The following is a 12041-nucleotide window of genomic DNA, read 5'->3' as shown; positions in this document are numbered from 1 at the left end:
AATATTACAATATTATAACATTTCAGCAGTGTTGCTGTAATTTCAGTAATATAATTGCAAAGTTGTGCTGTATGAGAATTAATGATTCTTGACATAATTGCTCGTCAAATATTCTCTTAAAATCCGTCAAGTATTCTCGAACCGTTGATGATACTAGATGATATATGTATTGTATATAACACAGAAACTTTTCTTCCGATCCTATTCTTTTCTTCTTTATGTCTCTTAAAATAAATTTTTGTGTAATTTTAAAAATTTGACATAAATCTTTATATAATTTTTAAGGAATTGTGTAACTATATGTTGCCACTTTTTTAATCAGAAACTTCGATTACGGATTCTAAATTTGCATTCGATGTATACGGAAAGTGATACGTATACATTTTTCTTTATCTTACTCTACATTTACGTTTATTACTTTTAATTTTTTATTATATTATTTATATTTATATAAAAATATTGTGCAAAATACTTTTCTTATAGGAAAATATAATTATGCAATTTTTCCATAAGAAGTATTCGTAAAATATATTCGATCCAAGCAGTTACCATCATGGGTCGAAAATAGATTACAGTCGGTAACTCCTCCTATGGTAAAAGGATGGTTGGCACATTCCATTAAGATTCACCTTGTGTGTATAATATTACATTATAGACTAATTGGCTAAAATTTTAACAGTCATACGTGATCACGCGATTCTTGTACGATTGTTGGATTTTAAGAGGATGCTGCATGCTTATCTGTTTTACCAACTGAGCATATACTTCGTATTTCTCTAATTTCTTTGCTTTCCTCACTTGAATAAAAAATCCTTTTTAGGATGAGAGAAAATATCAAAATAAATATGAATAGCTATGAAACAATATGAAAAAAACAAGAAAATTTCTACATTACAGTTTCCTGTTAGCCTAAGCATTATTCACTCGATATAAATAATACCAAGTGTGTATTCAAATAGAAACTATCCATCCATATTTATTTAATATATAAGAATATTTTAAGATCTCCAAAACATGATTAAAAAGCTTATAAGAAAAATCAGAGGAAAGCCTGAGAGTGGTCATGGACACGTTTTAGCTGTACCCTTATTCGCGTAGGTGCAGGTAATGCGCACGATTTTGTTTGATTCTCTTCTTCTCTTTCTCTTGCTAGATGCAAAAGTGATAAAGATGGACAGTCGTGTCCGTGCACATTACCTACGCGAGTAACGATACAGCTAAACGCGTCCATGACCACTCTCAGGCTTCTCTCTGGAGAAACGAACAGAGAAGTACCGTTTGAGTGCTGGTACACTATCTTTATGCGAAGTTTAGGAGATTAGTATGCCATGTATGCCATGTATGTATGTATGTATGTATATATGTATAAATGTACACTACGCACAATGATCGCATGGTCCCGCCGGAGCTCTAACTTATCGGCTTGATTTACTCAGGCAGGGTCGATAACGTCGATAATGCTGAACACGCGCGCGCGCGCGCGCTTCGGAAAGGTGCACATCGAAAGGAACACAGGTGTAGTAATAAAGAATAATAAGAATAATAATTAATCCTCTATTTGTTTTACCTTTCTTTCTTTTTTTAATTTAGAAATGGATGAATTATATCTCCGTCGTATTTATATTTATCTGTATAAATGTATTATAATATATTATAATATATGCGTTTTGAATTATACATTTATTCAAATAGATATAAACGACAATGGACTGTAATAAATAGTTAAATAATGTATCAGGAAATGGAAATTTGAGCAATTCGTTGGAAAAGCGATAACAGTAACAAGTAATTGCACAAGAATACTAGATCGATTATTCGGATACATATAATTTTATTTCCAATAAAAGAATATCTTTAAGAATATCTTTTGTTATTAATTTTAATAAATTGCCTAATTATCTTAATTTCAATTTCAATCTCTTTCAGCATTATCGATGTTATCGACCCTGCCTGAGTAAATCCCTGCCCGAGCTAAGTTAGAGCTCTCTGGCGGGATTCGCTCACGCGATCATGTCGCGCAGTGTCATACATATGATATGTTTGTGTATGTTAGATATGCATATATGTGAATGCTCTCGTAGGAGTAGTTCGTTGGTTCAGCCAGCATCCTCTTAAGTATCTCGTTTAGTATCTCGTTGGTAATAAGAGTTGGCGAAGAGAAAAGAGTTTTTACGTAAATCTCTTTACAGGATCGCAATCGGCGCGATCGGTAAAGAAGTCGTACACGCGCGACTCGTCGAGCCGCAACTTCAAGGGGCACGGGATCGCAATCATGAGAATCGCCCAAAATCGCGGGAAACGCGTCCTGCTTCAGGAGGTACGCGAGGTTCGTTCACAATTCATTATTATCACAATAATTAGGATAGTCGACAGGGCGGAAATCAGGATTGTGTGAAAGTCTTGGCAGTGCGGAAGTCGACGTTTGTCCTCCGAACGAGGTAGACCTGGCCTAACGCGAGAGAGGTAACAACCCTCGAAACACGAGGCCTCCGCCACTGTGGTGCTAGCCGATAGCAAGAATTATTTTCGACGCGTGAGCCTTTGCCGCTGAAATTCTGTGGTCCTCGCATGCAGCCGTCGTTAAAAGAGCCGATGCACTTTCATGATTCGTAACACTCGGAGCATAAAAGTGTGAAAATGCTCTATTGAACGCAGAGTCATGAATGCTATTAGCACAGAGGTCTGCGAGGCGTCCACGCTGGATCGCGCATCCCAATCGGAGGCCGACAATAATACCAGGGCCTCGACCAGCGAGGATGCGAGCAATGACCGGGAAGGTTTGCAGGGCGATTGTAATGAATTTCCGCCTGGCAAAAGTCGTTATGGTAGAATTATAAAACGCAGATCCACTAGCAATGCTGTAGATTTTTCACAGGTATACAATGTGTATTCTTGATATTTCTGTATGCGACAAAGCGACCATGTAACATCGCCTATGTCGACTATATATACTTCTTGAGTCACTCAAATGTTCACATATTATTTTTTTGTAAAACTTGATAAATATTTAAATGTATATTTAAATATAATTTTTATATAATTCTTAATACTTAGGTATTAAGAATTTTTTTCAAAAGACATATAAATTACAATCAATGTATGAATTCTGTCATTTTTTTTTTATAATTCTAAAACTTCGTTGATATTTATGTAACATAATGTTTGTTGTCTTTATGATTTTGCAGAATTTGAGGCCAAAGACACGTAGACAATTATTAAATTCCATTGATAATACAGATGAAAGTACAGATGAAATTCACGTAGCTAGTAATATCAATGAAGCCAGCGATTCTTCTATCATGTTGAATGGTATCGAGGAGATTCCATCTCCAAAAGCGATTAGTCCTACAGTCGAATGTTCTTGGATAGTAGGGCAATTAGCGTGGGCTAGAGTTGGTAATTTTCCATTCTGGCCTTGTATGGTAACTGTTGATCCAACTTCAAGGATATATTATAAATTGAGAGGTAAATTTCTAAAATTTGCATATATACATATTTTATGTATTTAAATTATCTAAATTTTGATTATATTGTTTTTTTTTTCTATTTAAAAAAAAGCATAATTGCAAAAAGAATCTTAACATGTTTTTTTTTTTTTAATGTGTAATTAAAAAAAAATTGGAATTGGAAAAAGTTGGAATTAAAATAAGAAAAGTTGTTTCAGAGAATATAAAAAAAAACCGAAAATCTGAAATTATATATTTTTATTAAATATGTCGCGCGTTGAGAGAGAGAGAGAGAGAGAGAGAGAGAGAGAGAGAGAGAGAGAGAGAACGAGCGCTATTATATACAGATATATGTACAAACATTATTTTAAAAATTTGATGGATTTAAAATGTTGAAAAATGTTTTGTCTATTTTTTGGCACAGTTGCACATAAGACATTTATCATGATGGTACACGTTCATTACTTTGGAGACAAAGGGCGTCACAGTTGGGCTTCGTCAAATTGTATGATGCAATTCACAAGTCTTGCCGACTTTTTGAATTTAGCTGATTCGCTGACAACGGAAATAAAGAAAAAAAATCCCAAATACGCTGCCGCCTTTCTTATAAAGTCGGGAATAAAGTCAAAATGGGACAATGCCGTTGAAGAAGCTGCAAAGGCACAGCCATTGACCACTGAAGAAAGAATTGCGATCTTTACAAAAAAACCTCAAGTCTCAAGGCGTAAAGATACAAAATCATCTTTTGTTGTCGATGAAAAAAATAAAAAAAGGAAACATTCGATTGATCAGGATGAACCAGATGTCAAACGCGCTAAACAAGATAATGTAATATACAAAACTTTTTATGTTCGACACACTAGAGCATTCGCTACATATATAAAATATGTTATCTTTTTTCTTTTGCAGGTAAGTAATACGGAAAAGCCAGAAATATTGAAGTCACGTAAATCAGAATTATCCAAGTTGAAAAATTCGCGGATTGTGAACGGTAAAATTGATTCAAAACTGAATTCGGAATCTTTGCCTTCGTCTCCTTCAAGCCACAAAAGTTTTTCCGAAAATACAAATACTAAAGCCTATAAAAATGAGGAGGATGAAGAGAGTATATTCAAACTGTATTACGAGGATAACAAAAATTTATTAGAGAATGAATATCCAGATATGCCAAAAGGCGATATTAAAAGATACTTGCGAAAAACTTGGGACAATATGGACGCAGAGTATCGGAAAAAACTCGGATTACATATGACAAGCGAAGGTTCACATTCGCACTCGAAAGAAAGCTCTCCGGATGAAGACGAGGTGTCGATAGAGATTGATACAACTATGAAGGAAAATAAAAAGACAAAAAGTAAGATCGACAAAGAAGAAAATACTATTTCAGAAACAAAACGAAGTAGATCCTACAATCTCTTTAAAGGTATGAAGCAAGAAAAAGTTTGTCAAATTTGCGAGAAGACTGGCAAGCTAACGAGATGTAAAGGACCTTGTTATTCTTATTTTCATCTATCATGCGTGAAACCTGGCGAATCTAGTCCAGAGCATTCTGTCGATGAGAACACCTTGGATGATAGATTACTTAATGATTTAAACATAATTAAGAGAAGTATTAATGGCGAGAATGAAAACAATGGTAATTGCAATGATAATTATAAATATAAATATATTAGGTTGATTAAAAAAAAAAAAAAAAGAAAATTCTTTTTAACTATATACCTATGATATTAATGAAGAACAAATGAATTTTTTTTTACTAATAGCTATTACTTTTATCAATCTACGATAAATCGTCGTACAATATATACATATCATAGTGTCAATTGAATTCAGGTAAATCTGACGAGCAAGAAGACGAGACATTTAAATGTATCGATTGCTTATCTGGAGTAGCACCTGCCTGTTTTCTATGCAATGAGAGAGAAGGTGATAGGATACGATGTATTGTTCCGGCTTGTGGGAAACATTATCATTCCGACTGTTTGTTATCATGGCCTCAGGTAAAACTGCATTACCTGTATTAGTTTAAAATATATTTTAAATATTACTTCTTTGATAAACAATGATAAATAATATCTTTTTTCGCAGTCGCACTGGCAAGGTGGACGATTGATCTGTCCATACCATGTATGTCACACGTGTAGCTCGGATAATCCACAAGATAATCGTTCGCGCGCCCCGAACGAGAGACTGGCCAGATGCGTCCGTTGTCCTTCAGCTTATCACGCATCAACATTATGTTTACCTGCTGGCTCGTTAATTCTGACAGCTAGCCAAATTGTATGTCCAAAACATTACAAAGCGCCGCATCCACCATTGAATGCAGCATGGTGTTTCCTATGTACACGTGGCGGAAGTCTCATTTGTTGCGACACATGTCCGACTTCTTTTCATTTAGAGTGTTTGGGTAACCTAATTAAAGTATTATGATTAACAAAGTACAATATCGGCAAATTATTCTTATATATATTCATAATTTAGGTATAAATGCACCTGACGGTGGATTTATATGTGAGGATTGTGAAACGGGAAGATTACCTTTGTATGGAGAGGTTGTATGGGTGAAACTTGGCCATTATCGATGGTGGCCATCGCGTATATGTTATCCACAGGAAATTCCAGAAAATGTAGACTCTAAGCCTCATGAGCCCGGTAAATTTTGCATAATGTTTCTGGGATCTAATGATTATTATTGGGTGCATAGGTAAATAGAAATATCCTTTCTTCCTTACAAATTATCTTGATTAATAGATATTTGTCTTTTTCTAATTTGATAATTTCTACAGAGGTCGGGCTTTTTTGTATCAAGACGGTGACGCAAATATAAAAGTACCTATGGGTAAAAAGAGTTTAATGGACGATACATATCGAATAGCTCTTGAAGAAGCCAATAAAATACATCAACAATTAAAAGCAACACGATCCAAGACTAAAGAACCAAAAGGATTGAAACCACCATCATATGTAAAATTAAAAGTACGATTTATACTACGGTTTATATTAGAAAGGATGAATAAGCGTAATAAGAGCGCATTCTTTTTAACCGCTCATCAATGAATCAAGCAAGCGAACGCAAAACAAACATGAATGAATAACAATAATGTTTTTGCATTTATTGAAATAAATTCGATGTTTGTTCGCTTACTTTTAATCTGGATTCCGTTTTAATTAATGTTCATCGTTTGTACTCATCGCGTATCGTTTATTCTAATTCGATTAAGCTCGCTTGTAGATATTTGTTCGTACTTATTCACTCTTGCTTATTTGATCTAAATTTACTTTCTAGCTTTTTTATATAGTAATTTATCATGTCTTTAAATCAACATTGCTGTTTTATTGTTGCAATTTTATTGAAGATTTTGAAAGTATTTGAAGTATGAAAAATATTATATATGATTTATCCGATAAAAAAAAAAAAAAAAAAAAAAAAATTGCAATGAGAAACTAGGAACCATAATGAAAATAGATATGTGACAGGTGAATAAACCGGTGGGTAACGTCAAACCAACCGAAGTCGAGAGCATCGTAGCGTGCGAATGCGATCCTGAGTGGGATAAACCTTGCGCACCTGGTACGGATTGTCTGAATCGTATACTAATGGTTGAATGTAGTCCTGGAATCTGTCCAGCTGGAGCCAAATGTATGAATCAGTCGTTTGTATTGCGCCAGTATCCGGCGATGGAGCCATTTCATACCATAGGTCGTGGATGGGGCCTAAGAACTTTGGAAGATATCAAAGCAGGACAATTTGTTATTGAGTATGTGGGAGAAATTATAGACGATGCCGAATACAAACGTAGATTACATCGGAAGAAAGAACTGAAGAATGAGAATTTCTATTTTTTGACAATCGATAATAATAGAACGATTGATGCAGAACCGAAAGGAAATTTAAGTCGATTTATGAGTGAGTATGTTGCAATATCGAGTCCGTGATCCGAAAAAAAAAAACATTTCTATTGCCATTTACAGATCATTCATGTGCACCTAATTGCGAAACGCAGAAATGGACGGTAAATGGAGATACGCGTATTGGCCTGTTTGCTTTGCGTGATATAGAATCCGGAGAAGAACTGACGTTTAATTACAATTTGGCATCAGATGGAGAAACACGGAAAGCATGTCTTTGCGGTGCACCGAATTGTAGCGGTTTCATCGGTCTAAAAGCACAGAAACAGTTGTCAACATCACAATCGGTCGTACAACTAAAAAAAATCGATAAGCCGAAACGATACAGAAGGTTTGTATACTTCATTACACGATTTACATTTTTATCATATAATAATTTTTATATAATTAATATATTTTGTAACGAATTTCGTTGTTTTTAGATGGAGAAAATTTATGTGTTGGCAGTGCGGCCAAGAGATAACATATTCCAACAAGTTTATTATTTGCTCACAGAGAACATGTAATAAAAAATATCATAGAACATGCGTGATATTCGATGAACTGGCAGAATCAAAATTCTGTTGTCCGTGGCATTTTTGTTCGAAATGCGGACGTCGAACATCAGCACATTGTTCATTTTGCAGCACTGCCTTTTGTCAAGGTAATCCGAGAAAAATGTGTAATATATATAGATTATTCTCTTATATATAGAATGTCTCCTCACTGTGCAGCTTCCCTAGCTAATTTGAAATGGATTTTTCTTTGTTGAAAATAGGGAAATATTTAGATTTAAATGTTTTAAATTACAGAAAAGAAAATGAGAATTTTAATATTAAATTGAGATATACGAAGAGTATGCAATGATAAAAATGGAAAAGATATAAATAAATGATAAATGATTCTCTCGATATTTTTATTGAAGAACAATCTATAAATTGAAAAAAAATACTAGTAAAAAAGAACATCCTGTGTATGCATGCGTGCGCGCGCGCGTGCGTGCGTGCGTGCGTGTATGTATGCAAAATTGTACACGTATACAGACTTGTATTAATATAGGATCTCGTTTGTTTTTAGTTCATCTTGATGGTAACTTATTCGAACGAGAGAGCGACAAGGGTGGCTTAGTATGCAAGTTACATGAAAACGCGGACGCACAAAAGACCGTTGAAGACGAGAAAGAATTTTCAGATAATGATAACGAAACAGATAAAGAGTATTCTTCGACAAGCTCCACTAGTCCGATCGTAATGGAAAAAATTGCGACGCGAGAACCATCACCAAGGGTTTCTATCGTAGAGGTGAGATGAAACCTTACTCTCTGTGTCATTTAGTAAAAATATCGCTGTAATGCTCGAACAATCGCAATATGCATCTTTGCATAACAACATATCTTCACGTAGAAATGATACTACGTGTCTTTGCAATGCAGTTCGTATTTTGTATCCTTTATCTTGTATATCATTTATTAATATTTAAATTGGTTGCATCTTTTATTTCGGTAGTGGTCGAATTGAAAAAAGAAATTTTATGACGAAAAACATAATTCTGAAGATCAGTAATTTTTATACGCAATAAAAATATTTTGATAGAAATTAAAAAAAGATAAGCAAGTAAACGCATCTTTAATTTACCAAAGAAGCTATGTTCTTGTTTATATAATTGTGACAATTTTATATTAAATCGATATCCACAATAATGTAAATTTAGATATTTGATAAAGGATACATATTTCAAGAAGCGCGCGCGCGCACGCACACGCACGCACGCACGCACGCACGCACACGCACGCACGCACGCACGCACGCACGCACGCACGCACGCATGCGCGCGCGCGCGTGTAAAATTCTTTTATACAATCATCTCAACTGTATTATATATATATATATATATATATATATTAAACTTTTCTTTGTGAATTTATATCGCGGCTATTCTATATGTAAGAAAAGCAACGATTATTGTTGTAATGTTGTAACATAATGAGAATTATGTTGTAATATTGGAAAGTAGCATATATGTTCCAAAAAAAACAAAGAGACATTGAAATCTTCTTTTTTTTTAATTATTTTTCATTGTTCCCAACATCCTTACTCCTTTAAATTGACAATAGTAGACTAGTAGAAAATAAATATATAGTTCTATATCTCTACGAGTGAGAGTATATTTTTATTGTAGATGTGTGGATTTGTTATTGTTAATAGTAAAATATAAGTAATTATATATATTGGTTTTTCAGTCATTAATATTTAGTAATTAATAAAAAAGTTTATTATTCGTTTAAATTTCGAAGTAGGGAAATGTTTTACATTGGGTGAGTAGGTGTTCAATTCAATTTTTTGCAAGATATATTTCGAAGATTATGCGAATTTTTTAATATATCAGTTTTATTTAGATAGTATTTATTATTTCATTATAAATTTGAATTGATGATTAATATGGATATGTTCACGTTAAGATGAATTAATGTGAATGTCTCACTATGTAATAATTGTCAAATATTGATTTTTTAAATATATAACATTTTCTGTCATATTTTTCTAAATTTATATTAGTATTTTTCAGAGAAAGAAAGAAAGACAAGAGTAGCAGCCTTTTTTAAATTAGGATATATATATATATATATATACTTTCTAAATTAGGATATATATACAAATTAGATTTAATATCTTTTGGTTCTACAGACATTAAAAAAAAGAATGATTTGAAATGAACTGTATTTATTACAATTCTACCTTTTAATTAAAAAATTAATTATCTAAAACTGAATATATTTCATGTGTATGTATTCTCCTATAACACATACGTACATATATATATATATTAGTAATTTTTATCTTTATATATAAAAAATACGCGTTTTCTAAAATAAATATTGTTTTGGGATTCAAATAATTACTTTATAAAATAGTGTTGTATTCTTCATAGAGATCGTCTTAAGCAACAATGTTGCCTCACAGGTTCATCTAAGCAGCGAAGAAAGTGAAGAATCTCAGAAGGAGGAGGAAGAGAACAATCTTGAGACTAATTTTATGTCGTGTGATAAAAATTCAAGGACAAAAGAGACACTCCATAAATCGAAGAAAGAGAATCACGTGAAGGAATTAAGTAATCTTACATCTAGTCAACTGGAAGCCATAATTGGCGTTAGCCTCTGCGAATAAATTTCTCCATTTCTTAATGAAATTCATTGTGCATATAGCAAAACTAATGTTTATTAATATGTATGATTCTGGACAAATGTACAATTAAATATCTAGTAATATATATATATATTTAATTTATATTTTATTGATATATATATATATATATATATATATCAATAATAAAATATAAATTAAGTATGTAATTAATAAATTAAGTGTGTGTGTGTGTGTGTGTGTGTGTGTGTGTGTGTGTGTGTGTGTGTGTGTATTATATGATTTTATATATATATATATATATATATATATCTCAATAATGAAATATAAATTAAATATACATCCAATTACCAATGTAATAAAATATATAATTATAGATTTATAACATAAATTATATATATTAATATATGTAATAAAATACCAAGAACTCACAGATATAAACTTACTTGGTCTTATCAATATGCTATATACTTAGTAGGACAACTTTAAAAAAAAATAGGTGTAATCTATGTGTTTATATTGCGATTACGCATCATATAAAATTATTAGTGATGACTAGTGCCTTGATAAAAGAAAGAAAAAAATGAACAAATTCTAAGTTTTATCATGGTTATCATAAGATTTTCATATATGGATCATTGCATTGTTCTTTGCAACTTTATGTTAAACTTATAAAATTACATTTATAATAATAATAATAATAATAATAATAACTTATTTTGTGCGCGCGCGTGTTTGTGTACATGAAATTATATTTTAAATATTTCTAAACTTAGAGAATAAATCTATTCACTGCCTCCTACTTCGCAGAAAATTTGATTTGTATAAGATAAAATAGTAATAAAATATAGAGCGAAAAAAATAATTATTTTGTAATATATAATTTATAAGAGAAAAAAATATCCTTCTTTGATGTTTGTTTAACATTTATATAAATAATACCATGAGACAAAAAGCAATTAATTCATTAAAATAAAACGTAAACATAACGACTATATTACAATTGTAAATATTTATAATTGTTTAAAAATTTGCATACACATACACATCTCCCTAGTTATTTGTTTTGAAAATTTAGAAAAATATTAAGAGTAAAAAGTGCATATTAATTAGGCCAAATAGAGTTGACATATTAAAATATTCTTAATATCTTATGTATGTATAAAAAAAATGTTGGAATATACAACACAGATTATATATCATTGTGTGTGTGTGTGTGTGTGTGCGCGCGCGCGCGCATGATGTGTGTGTATATATATATATATATAAACGTATGTATGTATATATATATATATATATATATATATATATATATATGTATATATATATATATATATATATATAAAATTATATGGTAATGTATTACTTCCTTATAGAAACAAAATAAAAAATAAATATATAGAGAATATTATAGATACATTTTTTTATATATAACTCTTACACTGCAAATAAAACGTCCTGCTTAACTATACTTTCTATATCAAATATTGTGTTTTTTCAAAAATAACCAATGTACCAAAATTCTAGATTATTGCTATCAATGTAACAATAAATAAGGCTGATATGT

General features: G+C 31.7%; 1 protein-coding gene across 3 annotated transcripts; it reads left to right on the top strand.

The window, feature by feature from the left end:
• The first annotated feature begins 2060 nt into the window (after positions 1–2060).
• Positions 2061–11339, top strand: NSD (Nuclear receptor binding SET domain protein). 3 transcript variants are annotated; one of them, XM_089085062.1, is made up of 14 exons: positions 2063–2122; positions 2190–2326; positions 3186–3465; positions 3871–4274; positions 4356–5082; positions 5280–5446; positions 5535–5853; positions 5928–6150; positions 6233–6422; positions 6924–7353; positions 7419–7686; positions 7778–7998; positions 8412–8635; positions 10295–11339. In XM_089085062.1, the coding sequence occupies exons 2-14, from the start codon at positions 2273–2275 to the stop codon at positions 10496–10498; spliced, it is 3711 nt and encodes a 1236-aa protein (XP_088941188.1). In that variant the 5' UTR covers positions 2063–2122; positions 2190–2272; the 3' UTR covers positions 10499–11339. The 3 variants fall into 3 exon arrangements, with proteins under 3 accessions (XP_088941189.1, XP_088941188.1, XP_088941187.1); XM_089085063.1 differs by having other exon boundaries at positions 2061–2875; positions 10263–10438; XM_089085061.1 differs by having other exon boundaries at positions 2063–2875.
• The last annotated feature ends 702 nt before the right edge of the window (positions 11340–12041 follow it).

Source organism: Pogonomyrmex barbatus, unplaced genomic scaffold (assembly GCF_055798465.1).
Source record: "Pogonomyrmex barbatus isolate J1 unplaced genomic scaffold, ASM5579846v1 scaffold9, whole genome shotgun sequence".
NCBI classification, from domain to species: Eukaryota; Metazoa; Arthropoda; class Insecta; order Hymenoptera; family Formicidae; genus Pogonomyrmex; species Pogonomyrmex barbatus.
Note: the sequence above shows the minus strand (reverse complement) of the source record. Positions and strands in the feature narration are given on the sequence as shown.

Coding starts and splice junctions, on each gene's coding strand:
- NSD (XM_089085061.1), top strand. CDS start 2,660: ATGAATGCTATTAGCACAGAGGTCTGCGAGGCGTCCACGCTGGATCGC. Junction 6,151..6,232: donor GATTATTATTGGGTGCATAG/GTAAATAGAAAT, acceptor TAATTTCTACAG/AGGTCGGGCTTTTTTGTATC. Junction 6,423..6,923: donor CATCATATGTAAAATTAAAA/GTACGATTTATA, acceptor GATATGTGACAG/GTGAATAAACCGGTGGGTAA.